The sequence below is a fragment of the Somniosus microcephalus genome, chromosome 26 (assembly GCF_052327205.1).
Source record: "Somniosus microcephalus isolate GS21.2 chromosome 26, FLI_Smic_1.0, whole genome shotgun sequence".
Taxonomy (NCBI): Eukaryota; Metazoa; Chordata; class Chondrichthyes; order Squaliformes; family Somniosidae; genus Somniosus; species Somniosus microcephalus.
This window is the reverse complement of record NC_141012.1, coordinates 1,263,568-1,291,567: the sequence shown is the minus strand read 5'-3', so window position 1 is coordinate 1,291,567 and position 28,000 is coordinate 1,263,568. Positions and strand designations below refer to the sequence as shown.

The following is a 28,000-nucleotide window of genomic DNA, read 5'->3' as shown; positions in this document are numbered from 1 at the left end:
ATGACAAGTCCGAACTGTGTTAAATCATCCAGATTTTCAGCTGTACAAAGTTCAAAAATAAATTAATTTGGATAAATCCAAAAACAGGCAATGATGGGAAAAGCCCCGTCACCAGTTCGAGCCAGACACAGTTCACAAGACAGACTGTCCCCATACCAAACAGACCTGTAATTGCACAGTACAAACTTTATATTCAAAAAGGACAAAATATTAACAGGAATAAAAAAAGATTCTTGTCTTCTCTCGATAGTCCCAGATATGCAGAGCTCACATTGCACAGGAGTGGTTAGAAAACAAGGTTCAGTGAAGTCTTTGCCCATCACATATTCCATGGAGTACCAAGGTCCCAGTACGACGGTGTCTGTGTGCGGAGAGGGATCGCGTTTAGCGGTTTACATATCCTCCACACTCCATTTGTACGCTATCTCCTGCACCGCCTTCTTATCCGCCAGTCTAGCATACCGCTTCTGTTCAAACCCATTCGACCTGCAAGTTTAAAAAACATTCTCTTGTTGGTGCAGTGACTTCAAACGTGCAATGTGTGAGCAACTATATGTAATTTCTACAGCTGGATTATTTTTGTGAACTTCCTTCTCATCCAGGTGAGGGAGGTTAGCGACAGAGAATGGAACAGTGAGATTGCTCAAAGATTTCAGCTTGATTAACTGCACTCACTCAAACAACTGCCCCGCCACTTGTCCATGTGACAGATAGGTGTACTGCTGCAACCTCTAAATAGGCCATTTATTGGGCATTCAGTTGCCTGAGGCTATGAGGCACTAGTAATGAGTCACCGGGTCCAAGTACATATTTCTGAATGAACCTTTTGCTTAGATTGTGAGGTTAGAATGGTCCCAGGCCCCAGGTGACCAGCCTGCTGATCGAGTGCCTGAACGAGTTCCAGCGACTACTGCAGCCCAGACTGACGGGGCAATCACCTCCTTCTCCTGCCACCCCACCTCCACAAATCATCACTGGGACATGAAATTAAATGTCCCAGTCACAGGTTTGACACTCTGCAGCTGTCACTCCTGATCATCCCCTCCAAAACTGGGATTTAATGTCGAGTCTTTGAGCTGGGAACCCACCCCAATTGAAACGTGACCAGGAACAGGACATTTCAAACCTTCTACAGGATTGGTGCAGGGATACTGTACTCCTGGTAGCCCTGTACTGACTGGAGCAGCCCCTCAGGCTGAAGTACAGTAGAGAACATAAGAAATAGGAGCAGGAGTCGGCCATTCGGCCCCTCGAGCCTGTTCCGCCATTCAATAAGATCACGGCTGATCTGTACCTCAACTCCATTCACCCGCCTTTGCTCCACATCACTTGCTATTTATTTCACTTCCCTAGAGCTTTGCAAGTTTTAATATTTACATTTTTAATTCCATATCCTCCAGCTACTGTCTAAGCCGCCAGGTGCTCCTGGTCCCACTTTTTTACGCAGCAATCCCTGCTGATACGATCTGAATACCCTGGAGCCCAGACTCCTGCAAGTTGTTTAATAACCCATCTAGGATCAATGTAAGAAGTCACACAACACCAGGTTATAGTCCAACAGCTTTATTTGAAATCGCAAGCTTTCGGAGCGCTGCTCCTTCGTCAGGTGAAGTGGAGAAATGCATAAAGACACAGCTTATATAGTCAGAGAATCATGTCAGATGTTTACAGGTAACCTTTCCAACTGCCATTTATCACACCTCGGCAGAGAGAGAATCACAGCAGTCAATGGTGTGAATGGTGTCCAAACAGGTCAGTCAGGAAAACATTACATCAAAGAACAATGAGGTGGGGTCACAAGGGGTCAAATATTGCAGATGCTGGGGTCTGTATGAAAAACAAAAAAAGACAAAAAACAGACAAAAGCAGGTCCGGCCGCATCTACACAGATGCGGCCGGACCTGCTGTGATTTCCAGCAAAAAAAATGTTTTTTGTGTTTTTTTGTTTTTCATACAGACCCCAGCATCTGCAATATTTGACCCCTTGTGACCCCACCTCATTGTTCTTTGATGTAATGTTTTCCTGACTGACCTGTTTGGACACCTTTCACACCTTTGATCGCTGTGATTATCTCTCTGCCGAGGTGTGATAAATGGCAGTTAGAAAGATTACCTGTAAACATCTGACATTATTCTCTGACTATATAAGCTGTGTCTTTATGCATCTCTCCACTTCACCTGACGAAGGAACAGCGCTCCGAAAGCTTGTGATTTCAAATAAAACTGTTGGACTATAACCTGGTGTTGTGAGACTTCTTACATTTGTACACCCCAGTCCAACTCCGGCATCTCCACACCACATCTAGGATCAATACAATTTTTAATTCCAGTTACAAACATTTTCATGCTTTTTTTTTTAAAGTTGAGGTTGTGCATTACCTGTCCACTCCATCCCAGCGATACCCAGGGTTGAGATTAAACCTATTGGGAGGAGGTGCCGGGCCTCTGTACAACGGTTTTTCTACAAAGGGAAACAGACACACATTCAGCTGACACTTTGTCTTTGTTTAGCCTGAAACAACCTTTCCTCGGTACCAGCGGACAGGACCATGTCTAAACGCCCCCCTCCTCATCCCAGCGGACAGGACCATGTCTAAACGCCCCCCTCCCTGTCCCAGCGGACAGGACCATGTCTAAGCCTCCCCCTCCCTGTCCCAGCGGACAGGACCATGTCTAAACGCCCCCCTCCCTGTCCCAGCGGACAGGACCATGTCTAAACCCCACCCCCCTCCCCGTCCCAGCGGACAGGACCATGTCTAAACCTCCCCCTCCCTGTCCCAGCGGACAGGACCATGTCTAAACGCCCCCCTCCTCGTCCCAGCGGACAGGACCATGTCTAAATGCCCCCCTCCTCGTCCCAGCGGACAGGACCATGTCTAAGCCTCCCCCTCCCTGTCCCAGCGGACAGGACCATGTCTAAACCTCCCCCTCCCTGTCCCAGCGGACAGGACCATGTCTAAACGCCCCCCTCCTCGTCCCAGCGGACAGGACCATGTCTAAACGCCCCCCCTCCTCATCCCAGCGGACAGGACCATGTCTAAACCCCACCCCCCTCCCCGTCCCAGCGGACAGGACCATGTCTAAACCTCCCCCTCCCTGTCCCAGCGGACAGGACCATGTCTAAACGCCCCCCTCCTCGTCCCAGCGGACAGGACCATGTCTAAACCTCCCCCTCCCTGTCCCAGCGGACAGGACCATGTCTAAACGCCCCCCTCCTCGTCCCAGCGGACAGGACCATGTCTAAACGCCCCCCTCCTCGTCCCAGCGGACAGGACCATGTCTAAACGCCCCCCTCCTCGTCCCAGCGGACAGGACCATGTCTAAACGCCCCCCCTCCTCATCCCAGCGGACAGGACCATGTCTAAACGCCCCCCTCCTCGTCCCAGCGGACAGGACCATGTCTAAACGCCCCCCCTCCTCATCCCAGCGGACAGGACCATGTCTAAACCCCACCCCCCTCCTCGTCCCAGCGGACAGGACCATGTCTAAACCTCCCCCTCCCTGTCCCAGCGGACAGGACCATGTCTAAACGCCCCCCTCCTCGTCCCAGCGGACAGGACCATGTCTAAGCCTCCCCCTCCCTGTCCCAGCGGACAGGACCATGTCTAAACCTCCCCCTCCCTGTCCCAGCGGACAGGACCATGTCTAAACGCCCCCCTCCTCGTCCCAGCGGACAGGACCATGTTTAAACCCCCCCTCCCTGTCCCAGCGGACAGGACCATGTCTAAACCCCCCCCCCTCCCTGTCCCAGCGGACAGTACCATGTCTAAACCACCCCCCCCTCCCCGTCCCAGCGGACAGGACCATGTCTAAACCCCCCCCTCCCTGTCCCAGCGGACAGTACCATGTCTAAACCCCCCCGCCCCCTCCTCGTACCAGCGGACAGGACCATGTCTAAACCCCCCCCTCCCCGCCCCAGCGGACAGTACCATGTCTAAACCCCCTCAGTATTGGGCCCCTTCATTTCACCATGTTTAAACTCGCCATTTTTATTCTTGGCCTCTTTCTCCTTCTTTTTCCGGATCAGCCCAGCCATGGGGTCTCCGTCTCGCTCTCTCTCACGCAGGAAGCGGTCCAGGTCTTCATCATCGATGTGTCGAGCGAGCGGTTTCTGCATCTCATGAAGAGCATCCTCAATGTTCTTTCTCTGCTGCTTCTCCTGAGCCACCCTGAAACATAGGTCATAGAGAGAAAGAATGAGAAGGGATGGAGAGAAAGGAAAGGGAAGAGAGCTCAAGGGAAAGGGGGAGAGAGAGTGAAGGAGGGAAAGGAACAGAGGGGGAGGAAGAGGGTGTTGGGAAAGGGAGAGAAAGGGGAGGAACAGAGGGGGGAAGGGAGAGCGAGAGAAAGGGGGAGGAAGAGAGAGAGGGAAAGGGGGAGGGGAACTGGGGGAGAGAAAGGGGGAGGGGAGGGAAGAGGGGAAACGGAGCATAATAAAATGAGGGAGATCGTGACAGTTGTAGCAACCCTAAGTCCAGTGTAAAGGGACTGTTCCAGTTAAGTATTGCTGGAGCCCGCCTTGCCCCCTGAGGTGCTGGTGCTGCAGATTTATTAATGTTCTGTCACTCTCACCCTTTGCCCCACTGGGCGTATTTTTCTTGCTTTGCCGCTTTCTCCTCTTCCTTCTTCTTGTGCTCGATCCGCTCCTGATCTAAGTCCCTCTTTTTCCCGGATTTGTCTCGGAACACAGTGGTGGCATTTCTGGAATCATCTTTAAAACAGGAAAAAAAAAAAGATCTCAGCATCGTCAGGTGGTTATCACTGGGAATTTCTAAACCAGATACCGGCTCACATTGCGTGTCGTCACCAGGGAATTTCACATCCTCAGCCGTCACAACAGGGGCGGGACCAGCGTGGCAGTGGGACAACTCCTCGGGGACGGGGCGGGGCGGGACACATATGCACCCAGACGGGCAGGCGAGTTAGCACAGGCTGTTCCGCACAGTTCCTAACATCCAGCTGGAGAGGCACACGGAGTGTTGGGTAGGAGCAAGCTGTCCGCTGTTCCCCTTAATCAGGGAAATTTCATGAAGTACAAGGGTTTGGGTGCGGACAGCCCAAAAGGCGGAAAGCAGTGGCTGGAGTGTAAAAGGCAGGATGTAGAGTCGGATATAACTGAGGGAGACGGGGATGACGATTTCTAACAATGACAGACCTTCTTGCTTATCTCAAGTTTAACTCGTCTGGAAAAAATCCAAGCCTTTTTCCAAATTTGTGATTTTAAAATTCCAGAAATACAGTCATGCTTTCCTAAAACACCTTGCTATCTCCTTCCTTTCAGATCTCCCTACTACGCACACCATTCCTTAACTGAGGGGGTGAACAGCTGATTGGTTTCAAGGTGTTTGCCAACAACTGGCTGAAAATATTTATCCAATTTTCCCACAAAAGATGCGATGGACTCTGCCTCACTCTGTGATAAAGCATTCCACACTCAAACAACTCTCTGTCTAAAGAAATGTCTCCCAATCTCCCTCTCACTCTCAGCGGCAGTTTTAACTGAATGACCCCGTGTCACCAACTCCCCAACAAACGCTTTCTCCATTCACTATCAGAACCCTTCATCATTTTATAATCCTCGATTAAATCTCCTTATACTCTTCTGTTACAGTGGAATAGTCACAGTGCCTCAAGTCTCCCCTCGTTACCCGGGTGAATCAATGCTCTCTATGGCTCCAAAACTGCACACAGTACTCTAACTGTGGCTTAACCAATGTTTTGTACAAGTTTATCATTACCTTATTCTTCTTGCACTCGATGCTCCTACTTATAAAACACAAATTGCTATTGGCTTTTTTTTATGGCTTTATCAACCTGCACTCACACTTTCAGAGAATTGTGGATTTAAATCCCCAGGGTTGCTCTGTTCCCCCACATCCTGCAACCCCTTTCCATTGCGTGCACATTCCCATTCATTATTTCCCCTCAAACTCCACCACATTAAATTGCAGCTGCCACCTCTCTGCCCATTCTGCTAACCTGGCCATGTCCTCCTGAAGTCTTTAACAGTCCTCATTATTTGCCAGACCCCTAATTTTATGCCTTCAAAACTGCTGATACTCAAGTCTAAATCATATAATGAGAAAAAGAGTGAGAGAGTAAGAAAGAAAAACAAAAATGGACCCAGCACTGACCACTGGGGTATACCCACTTCCTACCCATCAATATTAATGAATTAAAACATTACCCTTATTAACATGAGCAAAGCAGCTGAGTTGTGAGTCAGGGGTTAAATGCACCAACTCATATTACTGTGCTGAGCCAGCTGGGGCAGGACTGGAGGAGCTACAACAGAGCTCGGTGTCGCTGAGACCGGCCAAGGATGCTGCTCCTGAACTATACACTGGCCCTGCTGGAACGTGCAGGTATTTGACCAGCAGGTATGAGCAGGATCAGGCCCTGTGGTGATGCCCTGCTTGGTTAAATACTCTGTTCAGGTTCACACATTCAGAATAGGCATTTAAGCAGGGTAAAAGGGGAGGGGGGGGGGTGGTTGCGAGGCCATAGAGTCAGCATCATCGGGGAAAAAACCAAAGAACAGTGTAACACAGCGCGTGCTGGGACTGCCCGCGTGCTGCGTCGATACCTGCCAAGCGCTCGGCTGCTCGCTCCCTCTTTCTCCGGTCCTCTTTCTCTTTCCTCAGTATATCTGTCGATACCAGACCAGCCTGACCCCCAGACAGCATCTCATTCCCTTGAAACTGAAACACATTTAAAGAAATTGTCAGCCCATCAAGATTTCGCAAATCTGTTTTTCTGTCGGTTTCGATGGGGAGAGTGAGAAGAGGACCCCCAGAAAGCTTAAAGCCAGTAAATCCCCAATATCGCCAGTTGCTGATACTGACAGATCCCGGTGTTCTGACTGAAAATTAATCCAATAACGAAGCAACAGCACGAAGAACAGCCTTTTCCAAAACTCCAGACCCACAGCATTTAAACAGGACAAACCGGCAAGTGAGTAACACAACAGCAAATAGGACTGCATTGCCTGGGCCTTTAGGACGGGATTGTCAGCAGTTGGGGCTTCCATACCCACAGGACTGTGCCCAGAGCCCGGGGGACTGTACCCGACGCCCGGAACCTGCGGGACTGTGCCCGGCACCCGAAGCCCGGGGGAATGTACCCGGAACCTGCGGGACTGCACCCGCAGCCCGGGGGAATGTACCCGCAGCCCGGGGGAATGTACCCGCAGCCCGGGGGAATGTACCCGCAGCCCGGGGGAATGTACCCGCAGCCCGGGGGAATGTACCCGCAGCCCGGGGGAATGTACCCGGAGCCCGGGGGAATGTACCCAGAGCCCGGGGGAATGTACCCGCAGCCCGGGGGAATGTACCCGCAGCCCGGGGGAATGTACCCGGAGCCCGGGGGAATGTACCCGGAGCCCGGGGGAATGTACCCGGAGCCCGGGGGAATGTACCCGGAGCCCGGGGGAATGTACCCGGAGCCCAGGGGGAATGTACCCGGAGCCCAGGGGGAATGTACCCAGAGCCGTCTGGAGAGGAGGGAGAATTGGAGAAGTAAAGTATTTTCAAACTGTCACCGCTAGACTCGGTTACTTATCCCGAGTGGCCATCATTCAGATCGAGCACAGGCACGTGGGAAGCACGGTCAGGGGTTCATGGCCACAGGTGAGGGGAGGGAACCAAACATGGGAAAGAACCAAACATGGGAAAGAATACCGCTTACAAAAACAAGGAAAAATAAAGGCAACACTTGGTAAAAGCTTATGAGCTGAGTTTTTTTGTTGCTATCTACAGTCTGCTTCAGTCAGCTACTTGTGAACCGTCGTCACTGACCCGTGAGAAGCGAAAGGAAAAGAGCAGTTTCATCCGCCAGTAAAACCAGTAATCCATCCGTTTATCAACAACAACTTGCCTTTCTATGGTGCCTTTAACGTGGCAAAACTCCCCAAGGTGCTTCACAGGAGTGTTCTCAGACATAATCCTGAGAATCACAGGTGGGAATGTCCTCTGAGATCAAGATTCGAGCTTGCAGCCTCCACATGTGCGCGGCAGTATTCCGAGCGTACCTCCTGTGAAGCCTCAGCTCTCCAGTCAATTACTGCATCACTTGAGACCCCGCCCGGCCCTACCTTTGTGCTTGGACTCGAGGCCTGGTGGACTCCTCTCCCTCCTGAGGGAGCCGGCTTACGGGAGGGCAGCCTCTGCCGAGCGGGCGATGGGTCTGAGCTCCCCGAGCCGGGCCTGTGTTCCGATTCACGAGACTCCGGCTTCTTCCTCCGTGGCGGCGATAGGTCCGAGTCGGAAGAACGTTGACCCCCTTTTCGTGGGGGCGAAAGGTCAGAATCGGGGTCTTGTCGTCTCCGTGGAGACCCTGCTGCTCTTCTGTCCTTTTGTCGCGTGGGGGACAAACCTAGGCAGCAAGATTTCCACAGAATTACATCCTATATATAGAGTGTAGAGGGAGCTTTACTCTGTATCTACCCCGTGCTGTACCTGCCCTGGGAGTGTTTGATGGGACAGTGTAGAGGGAGCTTTACTCTGTATCTAACCCGTGCTGTACCTGCCCTGGGAGTGTTTGATGGGACAGTGTAGAGGGAGCTTTACTCTGTATCTAACCCGTGCTGTACCTGCCCTGGGAGTGTTTGATGGGACAGTGTAGAGGGAGCTTTACTCTGTATCTAACCCGTGCTGTACCTGCCCTGGGAGTGTTTGATGGGACAGTGTAGAGGGAGCTTTACTCTGTATCTAACCCGTGCTGTACTTGCCCTGGGAGTGTTTGATGGGACAGTGCAGAGGGAGCTTTACTCTGTATCTAACCCGTGCTGTACCTGCTCTGGGAGTGTTTGATGGGACAGTGTAGAGGGAGCTTTACTCTGTATCTAACCCGTGCTGTACCTGCCCTGGGAGTGTTTAATGGGACAGTGTAGAGGGAGCTTTACTCTGTATCTAACCCGTGCTGCACCTGCCCTGGGAGTGTTTGATGGGACAGTGTAGAGCGAGCTTTACTCTGTAGCTAACCCGTGCTGTACCTGCCCCGGGAGTGTTTGATGGGACAGGGTAGAGGGGGCTTTACTCTGTATCTAACCCCGTGCTGTACCTGCCCTGGGAGTGTTTGATGGGACAGCGTAAAGGGAGCTTTACTCTGTATCTAACCCGTGCTGTACTTGCCCTGGGAGTGTTTGATGGGACAGTGCAGAGGGAGCTTTACTCTGTATCTAACCCGTGCTGTACCTGCTCTGGGAGTGTTTGATGGGACAGTGTAGAGGGAGCTTTACTCTGTATCTAACCCGTGCTGTACCTGCCCTGGGAGTGTTTGATGGGACAGTGTAGAGGGAGCTTTACTCTGTATCTAACCCGTGCTGCACCTGCCCTGGGAGTGTTTGATGGGACAGTGTAGAGGGAGCTTTACTCTGTATCTAACCCGTGCTGCACCTGCCCTGGGAGTGTTTGATGGGACAGTGTAGAGCGAGCTTTACTCTGTAGCTAACCCGTGCTGTACCTGCCCCGGGAGTGTTTGATGGGACAGGGTAGAGGGGGCTTTACTCTGTATCTAACCCCGTGCTGTACCTGCCCTGGGAGTGTTTGATGGGACAGCGTAAAGGGAGCTTTACTCTGTATCTAACCCGTGTTGTACCTGCCCTGGGAGTGTTTGATGGGACAGCGTAAAGGGAGCTTTACTCTGTATCTAACCTGTGTTGTACCTGCCCTGGGAGTGTTTGATGGGACAGTGTAGAGGGAGCTTTACTCTGTATCTAACTCCGTGCTGCCCCTGCCCTGGGGGTGTTTGATGGGACAGCGTAGAGGGAGCTTTACTCTGTATCTAACCCGTGCTGTACCTGCCCTGGGAGTGTTTGATGGGACAGTGTAGAGGGAGCTTTACTCTGTATCTAACCCGTGCTGTACCTGCCCTGGGAGTGTTTGATGGGACAGTGTAGAGGGAGCTTTACTCTGTATCTAACCCGTGCTGTACCTGCCCTGGGAGTGTTTGATGGGACAGTGTAGAGGGAGCTTTACTCTGTATCTAACCCGTCCAGTACCTGCCCTGGGAGTGTTTGATGGGACAGTGTAGAGGGAGCTTTACTTTGTATCTAACCCCGTGTTGTACCTTCCCTGGGAGTGTTTGATGGGACAGTGTAGAGGGAGCTTTACTCTGTATCTAACCTGTGCTGTACCTGCCCTGGGAGTGTTTGATGGGACAGTGTAGAGGGAGCTTTACTCTGTATCTAACCCGTGCTGTACCTGCCCTGGGGGTGTTTGATGGGACAGTGTAGAGGAAGCTTTACTCTGTATCTAACCCGTGCTGTACCTGCCCTGGGAGTGTTTGATGGGACGGTGTAGAGGGAGATTTACTCTGTATCTAACCCGTGCTGTACCTGCCCTGGGAGTGTTTGATGGGACAGTGTAGAGGGAGCTTTACTCTGTATCTAACCCGTGCTGTACCTGCCCTGGGAGTGTTTGATGGGACAGTGTAGAGGGAGCTTTACTCTGTATCTAACCCATGCTGTACCTGCCCTGGGAGTGTTTGATGGGACAGTGTAGAGGGAGCTTTACTCTGTATCTAACCCGTGCTGCCCCTGCCCTGGGGGTGTTTGATGGGACAGTGTAGAGTGAGCTTTACTCTGTATCTAACCCGTGCTGTACCTGCCCTGGGAGTGTTTGATGGGACAGTGTAGAGGGAGCTTTACTCTGTATCTAACCCGTGCTGTACCTGCCCTGGGGGTGTTTGATGGGACAGTGTAGAGTGAGCTTTACTCTGTATCTAACCCGTGCTGTACCTGCCCTGGGAGTGTTTGATGGGACGGTGTAGAGGGAGCTTTACTCTGTATCTAACCCGTGCTGTACCTGCCCTGGGAGTGTTTGATGGGACAGTGTAGAGGGAGCTTTACTCTGTATCTAACCCGTGCTGTACCTGCCCTGGGAGTGTTTGATGGGACAGTGCAGAGGGAGCTTTACTCTGTATCTAACCCCGTGCTGTACCTGCCCTGGGAGTGTTTGATGGGACAGTGTAGAGTGAGCTTTACTCTGTATCTAACCCGTGCTGTACCTGCCCTGGGAGTGTTTGATGGGACAGTGTAGAGGGAGCTTTACTCTGTATCTAACCCCGTGCTGTACCTGCCCTGGGAGTGTTTGATGGGACAGTGTCGAGGGAGCTTTACTCTGTATCTAACCCGTGCTGTACCTGCCCTGGGAGTGTTTGATGGGACAGTGTAGAGGGAGATTTACTCTGTATCTAACCCGTGCTGTACCTGCCCTGGGAGTGTTTGATGGGACAGTGTAGAGGGAGATTTACTCTGTATCTAACCCCGTGCTGTACCTGCCCTGGGAGTGTTTGATGGGACAGTGTAGAGGGAGCTTTACTCTGTATCTAACCCGTGCTGTACCTGCCCTGGGAGTGTTTGATGGGACAGTGTAGAGGGAGCTTTACTCTGTATCTAACCCGTGCTGTACCTGCCCTGGGAGTGTTTGATGGGACAGTGTAGAGGGAGATTTACTCTGTATCTAACCCCGTGCTGTACCTGCCCTGGGAGTGGTTGATGGTAACAGCAGGTGCAAAAAGTGGGAAATATAATTCTAGGCTGCGGCATTCCCACCCTCACTCCCGATCTGCGGCTCCCGAAGCCTGGCTCTCCCAGTGCCCACCTGATCTGTGATTCCGAGCCCCAGTCCTGATTGGCGTCGCCTCCATCCCGGGTCTCTACTGTTGTGTTGCATCATGAAATGGGCCAGTGAACGGCAGCAACCCACATGCAGAGATTGTGGCGAGGAGGGAAACTAATTCAATGGTATGGTCCTGGGGTCGACAGGCGGGGTTTGCGGATCCGGGGAGGAGTGTAATTCGACAAAATTTGACACCGAGCCACATGTGATATTAGGGCAGGTGACCAAAACCTTGATCAAAGAGATAGGTTTTAAAGAGCGTCTTAAAGGAGGAGAGTTGGTGAGGCGGAGAGGTTTAGAGGCAGCTGAAGACACAGCTGCCAAAGGTGGGGTGAAGAGAGCGGGGGGCGGTGGGGGGAGGGGTGCATGCACACGTTGAGCTCTCGGATGGTTGTAGGGCTGCAGGTTAGTGACACAGGAAGGAGCGAGGCTGTAAGCACTGGCTTAACAAGAACTATCACAAAGGCCACCTTGCTGCGAGATTCCAATCTAATAGGAAGGAACTTGTGGGAGTGCAGCAGGTGTAACTGTGGAGCCTGTCAGCAGGTACAGAGATTGCAGCCCAATAACATAGCGTCCAATCTGAACGTGATCAGAGGGCGTAAGCTGACTCTGATGACTCTGGTGCCCCCGAACTCAACGACACTGCAGCGATTTCTAAAGAACCAAGATAACCCCAACTGCGAGGCCCCTTTCCTGGGAATACTCTCAGAATTTAGGAGAATGTGTCATCTAGTTTTCATTGAATTGAAAATCTTTGAAGGTGGCAGGACAAGTTGAGAAGGCTGTTAAAAAAAAGGACAGGATCCTGGGCTTCGTAAACAGAGGCATAGAATACAAAAGCAAGGAAATTATACTAAACCTTTATAAAACACTGGTTAGGCCCCAGCTGGAATACTGTAGCCAATTCTGGGCACCGCACTTTAGGAAGGATGTCAAGGCCTTGGGGAGGGTGCAGAGGAGATTTAGCAGAATGGTAGCAGGGATGAGGGACTTCAGTTACATGGAGAGACTGGAGAAGGGTACGGTAGCATCATGGTAATGTTACTGGACCAGTAATCCAGAGGCCTCGACTAATGATCACAGCTGGGGGATTTAAATTCAGTTAATTAAATAAATCTGGAATTAAAAAGCTAGTATCAATAATGGTGACCATGAAACTGTCGTAAAAACCCATCTGGTTCACTAACGTCCTTTAGGGAAGGAAATCTGCCGTCCTTACCTGGTCTGGCCGATATGTGACTCCAGACCCACAGCAATGTGGCTGACCCTGCGTACCAGACCGCTGCGAGATAAATTTAAAAAAAGCTGGGGTTGTTCTCTTTAGAACAGAGGTGTTCAAAATCATAAATAGTTTTAATAAGAAACTGTTTCCAGTGGCAGGAGGGTCGGTAACCAGAGGACACAGATTTAAGGTGATTGTCAAAGGAACCAGAGGGGAGATGAGGAGAACTTTTTTATGGAGCGAGTTGCTGTGATCTGGAATGCGCTGCCTGAAAGGGCGGTGGAAGCAGATTCAATAGTAACTTTCAAAAGGGAACGATGAAATAACTGAAGGGGTGAAATTTCCAGGGCTATGAGGGAAGAGCAGGGGAGTGGAAATAATTGGAGAGCTCACTCAAAGAGCCAGCACAGGCAGGATGGGCCGAATGGCCTCCTTCTTGCTATATCATTCTATGAAATAACATTCTACCTTTTTAAACAATTATTGTGAAGCGAGAAAACCGTATCAGGGCCTGGCCTGACCAACATTTGGATACCTCGTGCACCGGTCTGCTTCCTTGCTGCAGCTGACTGGGAGTCCAGGGAACTGCTCTGTCTTTTCCGGGGAGGATACAGATCGGAGTCAGAACCATATCCGACATTCCTGGGTAACGAGGAATCCAAGGAGTCGTGTTGTTTCCTCCGAGGAGGTGAAAGGTCAGGGGAATTATACCGAGTCCTTCTAGAAGGCAGGTCTGCAGATCTGATGGGTTTTTCTGTATTTTTAGACAGTCTTTTTCTAGGAGGTGAAAGGTCAGGAGAATCACGGTGTCCCCTCCTGGGAGGTGAAAGGGCAGGAGAATCATGGCGTCCCCTCCTGGGAGGTGAAAGGTCAGGAGAATCACAGCGTCTCCTCCTAGGTGGTGAAAGGTCAGGAGAATCACGGCGTCCCCTCCTGGGAGGTGAAAGGTCAGGAGAATCACGGCATCCCCTCCTGGGAGGTGGAAGGTCAGGAGAATCACAGCGTCTCCTCCTGGGAGGTGAAAGGTCAGGAGAAACATGGCATCCCTCCCTAAGAGGTGAAAGGTCAGGAGAGTCATGGCGTCCCTTCCGAGGAGGTGAAAGGTCAGGAGAATCATGACGTTGTTTCCTGGGAGGTGAACGGTCAGGAGAAACTGTTCCGATTTTTCTCTTAGTAAGCTGAGGATCACCATCTATCCTGTTATGTGGTGCAGACTTGGAATCCGGTAACAAACTAAAGAAAATAAAACACATGTCAGTGTATGGCAATACAGACACTTGGTTCAGCAAGACATCAGTACTTTTACTACAGATTTATTTTAACTACACACACATTCTCCCAGTCGGGCTCGGCTGTAAAGACAGTGAAAGGAGTTACGGAGCGTGATGGCAGCATATCAGAGTCCCACTGTACCGCAGGCAGGTTTGTCCACCGCTCTCTTTACCCCTCCATTGGCGGCCGTGCCTTCAGCTGCCTGGGCCCTGAGCTCTGGAATTCGCTTGCTAAACCTCTCCGCCTCTCTCTCCTCCTTTAAGATGCTCCTTAAAACCGACCTCTTTAACCAAGTTTTTTGTCACCTGTCCTAATATCTCCTTATGTGACTCGGTGTCAAATTTTGTCTGATAATCGCTCCTGTGAAGTGCTTTTGGATGTTTTACTACATTAAAGGCGCTATATAAATGCAGGTTGTTGTGCGCACAATCCCCGTGCAGTGAGCTTATCAATTTGCCGTAGATCAGTGCAGAGAGGGGTTCCGAACGGAAACTAGGTGGACACGTATACGCAGAGAGAACGGAAACAAACACGGTGGATGAATCACTCCAAACACAGAGTTACATCGAGTCTACAGCACAGCAACAGATCATTCAGCCCAACCGGTGTTTCTGCTCCACACAAGCCTCCTCCCACCCCTCTTCATCTCACCCCATCAGCATATCCTTCTACTCCATGCTCTCATGTTTATCTAGCTTCCCCTTAAATGTATCTATACTATTCGCCTCAACCACTCCCTGTGGTAGCGAGTTCCACATTCTCACCACTCTCTGGGTAAAGAAGCCCTCCTGAATTCCCCAGTGGATTTATTAGTGACTGTCTTATATTTATGGCCCCTAGTTTTGGACTCCCCCACAAGTGGAAAAGGTTTCTCTACGTCTACTGTATTGAACGCCTTCAAAAAGGAAGTGGAGCCAACAATGAGAAGGCAGTCAATGCAAGGCTGCAGCCTCTTCAAACAGACTGCGCAACGTCCGTCGTATCGCACTTACCCGCCTGTGTGTGTCTGTAAAAACAGGTCTGACCCTTGGGAGTCATCGTTTTCATCTAACAAAGAAACAGTCACAAAGTTAATGACCTCGACACCAGGAGTCCCTCTTGTGCTTCCTTTTCACTAGTGTTTAAAGGAATCAAACACTAGTGACGATAAAGTTTAACTCTCTGTGCTTTTGTCTATTTCTCGTACGGGGGAGGGATTGAACAGAACCCACCCGCCGATTCACTGAATCAGAGTTCAGCTTCACTCGAGTGTGAATGTGCAACAAAGGCACGACAAATCCCTCAAACAAAATACCCCGGTGCTTCAATAGGTAAATGCTCCTTACAGCGCGTTACTGACCCACACAGAGCACAGTCTCCCAGGCACTCTCCAGGCTGTGCTGTGTTGGCCGATCGCAGTAACGGCACTGCAACTCACTTCAGTGCCCTTGTTAGGTCCCCTCTCCTAATCACTATCCAGTAACCAGTGCTACGGTGTCCTTTAAAGTCACATATCCTGCCAACACTGACTGTCTAGGCCGATAAATGAAGCTGGTCCATCGGGAGGGGCACTGGAGGATGGTCAATGCCTATGGATCCTGTACTGTGGGAGGTGTCAGCACCTCCAAAGATCGAAAATTGGGGTACGGGGGTGGGCAACACTTGTGCCTCCCACAATTGGCATGGCCAACAGGGCACAGGAGTGCAGTGGTTATGCTGCTAGACTAGCAATCACGTGCTCAAATCCCACCATAGCAGTTTGAGAATTTGAATTCAGTGAAATAAGTGAGCATGAAGCTGTCGGATTGTTGTAAAAACCCAACTGTTCACTAATGTCCTTTAGGGACGGAAACCTGCCGTCCTTACCCGGTCTGGGCCTATAGGTGACTCCAGTCCCTCACCGACATGGTTGACTCTTAACTGCCCCCTGAAATTAGCCCAGCAAGACACTGTGTATCAAACCACTTGTGGTGGTTCAAGAAGGCTGCCCGGCCCACCACCACCTTCTCAGGGCAACTAGGGATGGGCAATAAGTGCCGGCCTTGCCCACATCCTAACAATGAATTTACAAACACTGCTGCCAATTACAGGTCTTCAAATCCAAATCCACGACAAGAATGAAATCCGATTGATCTTGAAAAGATTGCCTCACAACTTCATTACATACCTCCTAAAATCTTCCACTTATTACTGGATCGGAATTCTTCCATTTGTTGAATAACATTAGGCCTTTCATCAATGAACTCTGCAACCTAGAGATCAACACAAAGCACAACAACGACGTGCATTTATATAGCGCCTTTAACGCAGTAAAACGCCCCAAGGCTCTTCACAGGAACGATTATCAAACGAAGTTTGACACCAAGCCACAAAAGGAGATATCAGGACAGGTAACCAAAAGCTTGGTCAGTAGGGCTTAAGGAGTGTTTTAAAGGAGTAGAGAGAGGTAGAGAGGCGAAGAGGTTCAGGGAGGGAATTCCAGAGCTTAGGGGCCCAGGCAGCTGAAGGCACGGCCACCAATACCGGAGCAATTAAAAATCGGGGATGCTCAAGAGGCCAGAATTGGCAGAGCGCAGAGATCTCGGGGGGTTGTGGGGCTGGAGGAGGTTACAAAGATAGGGAGGGGCGAGGCCATGGAGGGATTTGAAAAGAAGGATAAGAATTTTAGCCAAAGTAGGAAACATAGAAGATAGAAGCAGGAGTAGGCCATTCGGCCCCTCGAGCCTGCTCCGCCATTCAATGCGATCATGGCTGATCATCCAAATTCAGTACCCTGTCCCTGCTTTCACCCCATATCCCTTGATCCCTTTAGCCGTAAGAAATATATCCAACTCCTTCTTGAATATATTTAATGAATTGGCCTCGACTGCCTTCTGTGGTAGAGAATTCCACAGGTTCACCACTCTCTGGGTGAAGAAATTCCTCCTAATTTCTGTCCTAAATGGCTTACCCCTTATCCTTAGACTGTGATCCCTGGTTCTGGACTCCCCGACCATCGGGAACATCCTTCCTGCATCTAGTCTGTCCAGTCCTGTCAGAATTTTATAAGTTTCAATGAGATCCCCTCTCATTCTTCTGAACTCCAGCGAGTATAAGCCCAATCGACCCAATCTCTCTTCATACGTCATTCCTGCCATCCCAAGTATCAGCCTGGTGAATCTTCGCTGAACTCCTTCCATGGCAAGAACATCCTTCCTCAGATAAGGCGACCAAAACTGCACACAATACTCAAGATGTGGTCTCACCAAGGCCCTGTACAACTGCAGCAAGACATCCTTGTTCCTGTACTCAAACCCTCTCGCTACGAAGGCCAACATACCTTTTGCCTTCTTAACCGCCTGCTGCACCTGCATGCTTACCTTCAGCGACTGGTGCACAAGGACACCCAGGTCTCGTTGCACTTCCCCTTCTCCCAATCTATTGCCATTCAGATAATAATCTGCCTTCCTGTTTTTGCCACCAAAGTGGATAACCTCACATTTATCCACGTTATATTGCATCTGCCCAATCACCCAACCTGTCCAAATCATCCTGGAGTTTCTCAGCATCCTCCTCACAGCACACACGCCCACCCAGCTTTGTGTCGTCTGCAAACTTGGAGATATTACATCTAGTTCCCTTGTCTAGATCATTAATATATATTGTGAATAGCTGGGGTCCAAGGACCGATCCCTGCGGTACCCCACTAGTCACTGCCTGCCACTCAGAAAAAGACCCGTTTATTCCAACTCTTTGCTTTCTGTCCGCCAACCAGTTCTCTATCCAAGTCAATACCTTGCCCCCAATCCCATGTGCCTTAACTTTACACGCTAATCTATATGGGACCTTATTGAAAGCCTTCTGAAAGTCCAAATACACCACATCCACTGGTTCTCCCTTATCTATTTTACCAGTTAAATCCTCAAAAAATTCCAGTAGATTAGTCAAGCACGATTTACCTTTTGTAAATCCATGTTGACTTTGTCCGATCCTGTCACTGTTTTCCAAGTGCTCTGCTATTACATCTTTTATAATGGACTCGAGCATTTTCCCCACTACCGATGTCAGGCTTACCGGTCTGTAATTCCCCATTTTCTCTCTACCACCTTTTTTGAATAGTGGGGTAACATTAGCTACCCTCCAATCCATGGGTACCGTTCCAGATTCCATCGAATGTTGGAAGATGATCAGCAATGCATCTACTATTTCTAGGGCCACTTCCTTAAGTACCCTAGGATGTAGATTATCAGGCCCTGGGGATTTATCGGCATTCAATGCCGTCAATTTCCCTAACACCATTTCCCTACAAATACTGATTTCTTTCAGTTCCTCCCTTTCATCAGACCCTATGTTCCCCGACATCTCTGGGAGGTTATTTGTGTCCTCCTTTGTGAAGACAGAACCAAAATATGTATTTAATTGGACTGCCATTTCTTTGTTCCCCATTATAAATTCCCCTGATTCTGACTGCAAGGGACCTACGCTTGACTTCACCAATCTTTTTCTCTTCACACATCTATAAAAGCTTTTTATCCTCAGCGAGCACAGGGGTGATGGGTGAACGGGACTTGGTGCGAGTTAGGACACGGGCAGCAGAGTTTTGGATCACCTCAAGTTTATGGAGGGTGGAAGATGAGAGGCCGGCCAGGAGAGTGTTGGAATAGTCGAGTCTGGAGGTAACTAAGGCGTGAATGAAGGTTTCAGCAGCAGATGAACTAAAGCAGAGGCGGAGACGGGTGATGTTACGGAGGTGGAAGCAACACAGGAATAACTCAGAAACAGGCCATTCGGTTCAGCCAGCCTGTGAGGCTCTTACTCTCCACACAAGCAAACAGCCCGACTCATTTTCCCCCACCTTGTTCCCATATCCCTTGTCCTCATTCATATCTTTCCAATCTAACCCTGACAGTTGGGTTTGCAAGGGCTGCCCAGTGCCCTATACCACACCATACTGCCAGTCTGACTTACAGAACCATAATAATGCCTTCTAGAATCATCGTGGCCAAAACCAGCAGGCATTCAAACATCAATCATCGCTGCAAGATCACAAACGGACACGAGATCAAACACCACACCCCTCATCAGTCTAGTCGATAACAGACAGGAGAACTGCTCTACTTCAAGCATGGCTTCAAGAGGATAATGAGGAAGATGTTGCAATTCAGGGCACGGGATTATATGCTCACACATTCGAGGGATTGCCCCACAGGGAGAGAAATTTAAACCAGAGGGAGTCACACCAGGACCCGCCCGCTCTTAGCAGTTGTCTCAAGTGAAAAACTGACAGATATCTGGGGGCAGGTCCCCCGTCTCCCCTCTTGCCTGGGGATTGCTGTCAGGTGGAGTGGAGAAAGGAGAAGTGAACAGGTCATAAAGGAGAGCCTTTGCTAAAAGAAGCCTCTTCTCTTCTGCATCTGATCAGATATAAACATTAGGAAAGTGATAGTGACAGCAGTGAAATTTTATGCTCATCGGGGTAAGTGAACACTTTCCATTTTAAACATTTAGTGTCATCCATCATTTAGCACTTGCAGGTCCAGTGTATACAGGTAGGTTTGATACACTATCCTGTCAAACACTCCCAGGGCAGGTACAGCATGGGTTAAATACAGAGTAAAGCTCCCTCTACACTGTCCCATCAAACACTCCCAGGGCAGGTACAGCACAGGTTAGATAGAGTAAAGCTCCCTCTACACTGTCCCATCAAACACTCCCAGGGCAGGTACAGCACGGGTTAGATACAGAGTAAAGCTCCCTCTACACTGTCCCATCAAACACTCCCAGGGCAGGTACAGCACGGGTTAGATACAGAGTAAAGCTCCCTCTACACTGTCCCATCAAACAGTTTATTTTTAAGGGAGCATTGGACAAGTATTTGGGAGACTCGGTGGCTCAGAGGGATTAGTTTTGGGGACTGGTTAATGAACTGCAGAGCCTTATCCAGTCCTGTACTTTCCTCTGTCCCCATTCATTTAGCAGCCATTTTATGGACTACTGCCATTACTGAAGTGGTTTTAGCAGCAGTGTCAGTGGAGTCACGCAGTGTTGAGTTGTTAACTGCCTTATCTACTCGTGAGGTACTGAGCAAGCCCTGCTGCTGTAGGGATCAGGTTATCAGCCTACTACATACCACAGGGGCTTCATCGTCCTCGGCAGACTCCGCCGCCTCGAATGCTGCCTCCTTCTCCTTTGCGAGGCTCTTCCAGGTCACATCATCATCCACAATCCGCATTCTACATCATAACAAAAAAGGGAGAGATTTACAACTGGTCGTGAGCTAGGCCCAACATCAGCCTCAAACTGATACAGACACCGAGTGCGAGTAACGCTTAAATCACAAAATAAAAAGGGAAAGCTGCCAATGCCACAACTACACAGCAGTTCCATAGAGTACAAAAGCAAGGAAGTTATGCTAAACCTTTATAAAATGCTGGTTTGGCCTCAGCTGGAAAATTGTGTTCCATTCTGGGCATTGCATTTTAGGAAGGATGTCAAGGCCTTGGAGAGGGTGCAGAGGAGATTTACTAGAATGGTACCTGGGATGAGGGACTTCAGTTATGTGGAGAGACTGGAGAAGCTGGGGTTGTTCTCCTTCGAGCAGAGAAGGTTAAGGAGGAGATTGACCAGAATGCTACCAGGGATGAGGGACTTCAGTGATGTGGAGAGACTGGAGAAGCTGGGGTTGTTCTCCTTCGAGCAGAGAAGGTTAAGGGGAGATTGACCAGAATGGTACCAGGGGATGAGGACTTCAATTACGTGGATAGACATGAGAAGCTGGGGTTGTTCTCCTTCGAGCAGAGAAGGTTAAGAGGAGATTTACTAGAATGGTACCTGGGATGAGGGACTTCAGTGATGTGGAGAGACTGGAGAAGCTGGGGTTGTTCTCCTTAGAGCAGAGAAGGTTAAGGGGAGATTGACCAGAACGGTACCAGGGATGAGGGACTTCAGTGATGTGGAGAGACTGGAGAAGCTGGGGTTGTTCTCCTCGGAGCAGAGAAGGTTAAGAGGAGATTTGATAGAGGGGTTCAAAATCATGAAGGGTTTTGATAAAGTAAATGAGGAGAAACTGTTTCCAGTGGCAGAAGGGTCGGGAGCCAGAGGACACCGATTTAAGGTGATTGGTAAAAGAACCAGGGGGGGGAGATGAGGAGCATTTAAATTTTTTTACACAGTGAGTTGTTGTGATCTGGAACACGCTGCCTGAAAGGGCGGTGGAAGCAGATTCAATAATAACTTTCAAAAGGGAATTGGATAAATACTTGAAGGGAGAAATTTGTAGGGCTACATAAAGAGCAAGAGGATAACTAAGGAAAGAGTAGGGCCTATCAGGGGCCAAAATGATGATCTATGTGTGGAGGCGGAGGATGTGGGTGAGGTATTAATGAATACTTTACAGCTGTATTCACAAGAGGGGACGATACCAACGTTGAAGTTAAGGAGGAAGATAGTGAAATATTGGACGGGATAAACATAGTAAGAGAGGAAATATTAAGGGGTTTAGCATCCTTGAAAGTAGATAAATCGCCAGGGCCGGATGAAATATATCCGAGGCTATTAAAAGAAGCAAGGGAGAAAATTGCAGAGGCTCTGACCATCATTTTCCAATTCTCCCTGGCTACAGGAGTAGTGCCAGAGGATTGGAGAACTGCTAACGTTGTACCATTGTTTAATAAGGGAGGACGGGATAAGCCGAGCAATTACAGGTCAGTTAGTTTAACCTCGGTGGTGGGCAAATTACTGGAATCAATCTGAGGGACAGTATAAACCTTCATTTGAAAAGACACAGATTAATCAAAGACAGTCAGCATGGTTTTGTTAAGGGAAGGTCGTGTCTGACTAACTTGATTGAATTCTTTGAGGAGGTAACAAGGAGGGTCGATGAGGGCAGTGCATTTGATGTAGTCTACATGGATTTTAGCAAGGCTTTTGACAAGGTCCCACATGGCAAGCTGATCAAAAAAAGTAAAAGCTCATGGGATCCAAGGGAGAGTGGCAAATTGGATCCAAAATTGGCTCAGTGGCAGGAAGCAAAGGACAATAGTTGAGGGGAATTTTTGCGACTGGAAGGCTGTTTCCAGTGGGGTTCCACAGGGCTCAGTACTCGGTCCCTTACTTTTGTAGTATATATTAATAGAAACATAGAAGATAGGAGCAGGAGTAGGCCATTCGGCCCCTCGAGCCTGTTCTGCCATTTAATGAGATCATGGCCGATCATCCAAATTCAGTACCCTGTCCCTGCTTTCTCCCCATATCCCTTTAGCCTTAAGAAATATATCTAACTCCTTCTTGAATATATTTAATGAATTGGCCTCAGCTGCCTTCTGTGGTAGAGAATTCCACAGGTTCACCATTCTCTGGGTGAAGAAATTCCTCCTCATCTCTGTCCTAAATGGCTTACCCCTTATCCTTAGACTGTGACCCCTGGTTCTGGACTCCCCCGCCATTGGGAACATCCTTCCTGCATCTAGTCCTGTTAGAATTTTATAAGTCTCAATGCGATCCCCTCTCATTCTTCTAAACTCTAGGGAATATAAGCCTAATCGTCCCAATCTCTCTTCATACATCAATTCCTGCCATCCCAGGTAATAATTTAGACTTAAATGTAGAGGGCATGATAAAGAAATTTGCAGATGGGACTAATCGGCGAGCTCTACCAAAGAGCGGGCACATGCACGATGGGCCGAATGGCCTCCTCCTGTGCAGTCTGATTCTGTGATCAGCTTTTATGAAGAGAAAAGACAGTGAACGACGTGTAACCCATCACAGAGCGAACACTGACAGCAAGGGATCGTCGGGTCACTGTGAGAACCAACAAATGCAATGGAGTGAATCCAAACAGCCAGTCTGCGCACAGCAAGCTCCCACAACAGCGTTGTGATAATGACCACAGCATCTGATTCTGTGCTCTTGGTAAATATTGACCGGGACCCGGGGGTGGGAACGCCCCCCGCCGGCCTGGGACCCGAGGCCGTGCAATTAGAGCAGGAGCTGCGGGTGCAGCGGGGAACCCGAGCCCGGGGTCTCGGCCTTTCCCGGCCTGTGCTCTCCCCGGGGCCGGGGCCGGGGCCTGGCGCTGGGGTCTCACCCTCCGCCTTTGATTTTCACTCTCCTCTTGCTCCTGCCGGCCGGGGGGTCCTGGTCCCGCCGCTTCCCCGGCTCGGGCCCGCTGAGGTAGCGCCTGAGGTACTCCTCCCTGCTGAGGGCCGCCATCGCAATCCCGGCCCGCACCGCGCCGCGCCCAGGCAACCGCGCGTCACCCGCCGCCATCTTAGTCAAGTAGCTACAGCCGCCATCTTAGTGAAGGAGAGGCTGTTCCAGCACTGGGGATGGTCCCAAGTCATACCTAAGATTACCAACTCTCCTGGATTGTCCTGGAATTAAAGTTTAATCACCTGGACAGTGCTACGAGCAACCTAGGAGAAAAAATCATTGGGGCATTAAAAAAAGTGTTTTATTCATTTTCTTTGAACCCTTTATTAGCTAATAGAAATATTGGAGCTAGAGATTTACAGTGAGAGGTTATGTGGTGAAGCCTCCAAGAATATGTCCAAGCAGTGTTGATAAGGGGGAGGGCAATCTACAGTTTCTGGAAAGTACGTGTCAGCCGAGGACAGGATTGTCCGGGCTCCGCTACCCATAACAACTTACATTTATATAACACAATCAACAAAGAAATGTGCCACTGGGATTCAAAAAAGGTCCACACCATGAGCTGCGAAAGGGGAAATTGAGAACTGTGACCAGAAGCTAAGTCCAAGAGATGGGTCTTGAGGTTTTAAATGTGCAGAGGTGGAATGGTGGAGTGTTTGGTAGGGGATGGCAGCACAGTGGCATAGTGGTTAGCACTGTTGCCTCACAGCGCCAGGGACCCGGGTTCGAATCCGGCCTCGGGCGACTGTGTAGAGTTTGCACATTCTCCCCGTGTTTGCGTGGGTTTCCTCCGGGTGCTCCAGTTTCCTCCCACAGTCCAAAGATGTGCGGGTTAGGATGATTGGCTATGATAAATTGACCCTTAGTGTTAAGGGGATTAAATACGTGGGGATAGGGTGGGATATGTGTTGGTGTAGGGGTTACGGGGATCGGGTGGGATATGTGTCGGTGCAGGCTCGATGGGCCGAAATGGCCTCTATCTGCACTGTGGGGTTTCTGTGATTCTGTGTGATAAGGCTGGAGAGATGACAGCAGCATTATGCTAACTGGACCCCTCCCTCTCACAGATGCTGCCTGACCTGCTGAGTATTTCCAGCATTTTCTGTTTTTATTTCAGATTTCCAGCATCCGCAGTATTTTGCTTTAGAGAAGATTTGGCACTCTGTGGCGGTGACACTTCCCTCCAGCGAGCACAAGTATTACCGACAGCTGCCAGTGGGAGTAATTTTGAGTTTGGGCGATAGTGTAAACGGCGACATCAGATCAGGCGCCTGTTATACTTCTCTCCTGATATTCATTTAATTGCAACAGAGGTCCCACCTGCCTGTATAAGTGGACGTAAATGGTCCCATGGCATGTATTCAAAGAGAAGGTGACAATTTCCCTGAACCAGCACCATCAATTGGTCATTTACCTCAACTGGTGTTTGTGGGAGCTTGCTGTGCGCAAATTGGCTGCTGCTTTTGCTTACCTAACACTTCAAAAATAATTTGTTGGCTGTGAAGAGTCTTGAGGATGTGAAGGTCACTATACAAATGCATGGTCTTTCTTTCCTAATCTAGAAATGACGAGGGATCAGAGAAAGCGAGCAGAGCTGGTATTCAAAAAGGAATTAGTGGAAAAATGCTTGGAGACAGCAAAGTGGTAAAACTATTTTCTGATTGAATCTCAGGAAATCTAAGTTTCTTGTTACAAAAATATTTAAAATGTGCAGCATCCATGTCTTATTATATATTGGCGATTGTCAATCTAACACTTGAGTAAGCTGTTGATTGATTTTTTTTTGAATGGGGGCTTCAAATAACCACAAACTCTCTCTTGAAATAGTTTAAGCATTGTCAATCATCCAAAAGGGAGCTGGACGAGTTTGTGAGTGGATAACAGCTTTCTATATAGAGGGTCCTTGGGAGATGTGACCCCCCTCCCCAGTCAGTCACCACCTGAAGTCTGCTTGATCACCTACAGCAGTTGGAGCAAAAGTTTCCTAAACTGGTCTAACATTTTGCCTCTTCCCAGAGATTGCGTGGCTGTGTGGGGTGATGGGGAAAGAGGGACTTGGGGTGGCGTTCAGAAGTTACACTATACCAGGGTGGGACAGGCTCGATGCACCTGCTGCTCTCTACTGGTCCTATGTTCATATTTTTGTAAATGAAAAGAGCAAACGGTGATACCCTTTGCATTCCAACCAAGTACAGGGGTTTCAAAAGCTGAGCGGAAAATCGAGGTAACCCCCTTCAGACTCCAGCAAAGTCCACTGGGTCCCTTAAAGGTGGGTTTAATTTTTCCTTCCTCGGAATGCAACCAGCTAAAGCTGAACATATGTATTACCATAAAAGGAAACCAGAGAGCAAAGATCTTGAGAACACGTCTGCAACACCATCACGAAGCGAGGAAACTGCAGAGCTCCTGTCCCCACTTAAGTTGGCCTCATGATGAAATTCCAAAGCACCAAAGGCTCCAAATCCGCTCCGAGGTGGAAAGTCAATATTCTGCAAGTCCACACCACCCATCCCCCTTCGTACATCTTCCTTTGGTGATTTTGAGACCGCCAATGTGGTTTTTTGGCAGGGCCTTTACTCATTTCAATGAATACACAGGTCTGGATAGAGTTCAGATAGAGATTGTGAATTTTACCAGCTGGTGGAAAAAGACAACTGCAAGTTCCAAGGGATATCCATGTGATATTTATTAAATACATCGCGGCTGAAGTGGCAAACCAAGGATAATGAAATGTAGAATAAAAACAGAAAATGCTGGAAACTCAGCAGGTCAGGCAGCATCTGCGGAGAGAGAAACAGAGTTAACTGTTCAGGTCGATGACCTTGCATCAGAACTCTACAGATGCTGCCTGACCTGCTGAGTATTTCCAGCATTTTTGAATTTTTATTTCAGATTTCCAGCAGTTGTACTATTTTACTTTTGTTGCAATGAAATGTAGAGTTCCATTCCCCCCCCCCCCCCCGCCCCCCGAGTTCCATTCCCCCCCCGCCCCCCCGAGTTCCATTCCCCCCCCCGCCCCCCCGAGTTCCATTCCCCCCCCCGCCCCCCCGAGTTCCATTCCCCCCCCGCGTTCCATTCCCCCCCGAGTTCCATTCCCCCCCCCCCCGAGTTCCATTCCCCCCCCGTCCCGAGTTCCATTCCGCCCCGAGTTCCATTCCCCCCGAGTTCCATTCTCCCCCCCCGCCCCGAGTTCCATTCCCCCCCGAGTTCCATTCCCCCCCCACGAGTTCCATCCCCCCCCCCGCCCCGAGTTCCATTCCCCCATTAACACATCAAACAGCAGGAAATATGGATTTATGCTCAGCATTTAAGTTAGGATTTTGCCGACACAATAAACACACCCGGTTATTTTGTTCAGTCATTGTCTACACAGACGATTAGCAAATAACTTGGATAACACCAATTTCTGCCATGTCTTTGGGGTCGTTAGCAAACCCTTTCCAGCACTTATTAAAATAATACAAAACAAGCATTTGAAGGCTTCAGAGGGTTATCCAAGGTTAGGATTGTGAAACAAGACCAGGGATTCAGGGGATCTGGATTCGACCAAAATGCAGCGGCCTGGGAAATGACATGAAGCTGCACCCCTTCGTTCAGGTTGCCTGGGTCCCACTCCTGCACTTGCCACCTTAACAATGAATCCATCCTCCTCCAATGCAAATAGGAGCAGCTTTTCCTATTGTATAGTCATGGCAGACCATCTAAGCATCATGCAAATCAAATCCTCCATCAGCTCTTGACCACCAAACATGCAACAACTCAAGACAAGAAAGCAGGACTGTGTGGAACAGCTACAATCCCCATTGGGCAATACTGTATTCTGATCCACCACTCGTAGCTTGGATCGCTGCAGGCTTCACACCAAACTGTACAACTCGCACAATCTGGAGTGACTGCGATATATAACCACTATAATAAAAGCAGATAATGGAGAACAGGGCGTGGTGCATCAGTTATCCTGACAGGACGGTCTACCCACCTAGTCAGACCTATCTGGGGGTGGGGGGTAATGTTCCCTGTTTTATATACAGACCTATGAAATCACACAAGTATTGAAAATATGAAGGACGCTCACACTCTTATAAAAAAATAAAATAATTAAATTTGACTTTAAACTAAAGTCTGGACCAACAAGTAACAGGGGATCAGATCCAGGCACAAGCGCTGTACAAGATGGGCTGTGATAGGCTAATGGCAAATAGGCTCGTGCCTGCAATTTCACCTCCTGAGTTTGATCAGGAAGATCCCGTTGAAGTCTACACTACATGGACTTTCACTCCTGGCTTTGGAGGAGGGGTGGCCACAGGAGGAAAAAGATGGGGGTAAAACCCCCCCCTTCATTCCCCAAACAGGAACTATTCCCTTTACTCTGCACCAAATGGCGTTCCAATATTCAGGACCTTTTGACTGGAGAAAGTACCTGGACTGGATGTACTCATGCCCACACCATGTTCCAGTATAAACACCAATGCTTCGCTCTTTATGTGACTCATGCTTCCTTTGATAAATAACTAATATTTCACGTGGCACTCTGCCTGATCACATCGGCTTTCCCCTCCCGACTCCACCCTGCCCTCACTTTAAATTTCCGCACATCGGCTTTCCCCTCCCGACTCCACCCTGCCCTCACTTTAAATTTCCGCTGCACTATTTATCCACTTTCTGATAATCTTCAGTGTTCATGTCGTTCAAACCAAGTTCCTCATTCTGTTCAAACGTGCGCTCGTATTTCTCAATCTTCATTTCTGGATCAGGATCTGGGGCGTATAAATTC

The 28,000-nt window shown here is 49.4% G+C and overlaps 3 protein-coding genes across 4 annotated transcripts in view; 1 reads left to right on the top strand and 2 right to left on the bottom strand.

Moving 5' to 3' along the window:
- The window catches only part of LOC147100191 (uncharacterized), a 59,064-nt gene extending 34,114 nt beyond the window's left edge, over positions 1 to 24,950 (top strand). The window contains exon 10 of the mRNA XM_085967619.1: positions 24,789 to 24,950. Within this exon, the coding sequence (XP_085823745.1) occupies positions 24,789 to 24,891 (103 nt within the window). The 3' untranslated portion in view covers positions 24,892 to 24,950. The remainder of the gene's footprint in view (positions 1 to 24,788) is intronic.
- Positions 4 to 27,923, bottom strand: bud13 (BUD13 homolog). 2 transcript variants are annotated; one of them, XM_085967616.1, is made up of 11 exons: positions 23,162 to 23,318; positions 20,207 to 20,309; positions 16,265 to 16,349; positions 15,111 to 15,165; positions 13,382 to 14,079; positions 8,093 to 8,373; positions 6,587 to 6,701; positions 4,573 to 4,711; positions 3,985 to 4,169; positions 2,380 to 2,461; positions 4 to 486 (listed from the first exon to the last, which is right to left on the bottom strand). In XM_085967616.1, exons 1-11 carry the CDS (start codon positions 23,284 to 23,286, stop codon positions 393 to 395), a joined length of 1,962 nt encoding a protein of 653 aa, XP_085823742.1. In that variant the 5' UTR covers positions 23,287 to 23,318; the 3' UTR covers positions 4 to 392. The 2 variants fall into 2 exon arrangements, with proteins under 2 accessions (XP_085823742.1, XP_085823743.1); XM_085967617.1 differs by lacking the exon at positions 23,162 to 23,318 and adding an exon at positions 27,857 to 27,923 and having other exon boundaries at positions 46 to 486.
- Positions 27,868 to 28,000, bottom strand: part of zpr1 (ZPR1 zinc finger) — a 29,065-nt gene continuing 28,932 nt past the window's right edge. The window contains exon 8 of the mRNA XM_085968217.1: positions 27,868 to 27,999. Within this exon, the coding sequence (XP_085824343.1) occupies positions 27,874 to 27,999 (126 nt within the window). The 3' untranslated portion in view covers positions 27,868 to 27,873. The remainder of the gene's footprint in view (position 28,000) is intronic.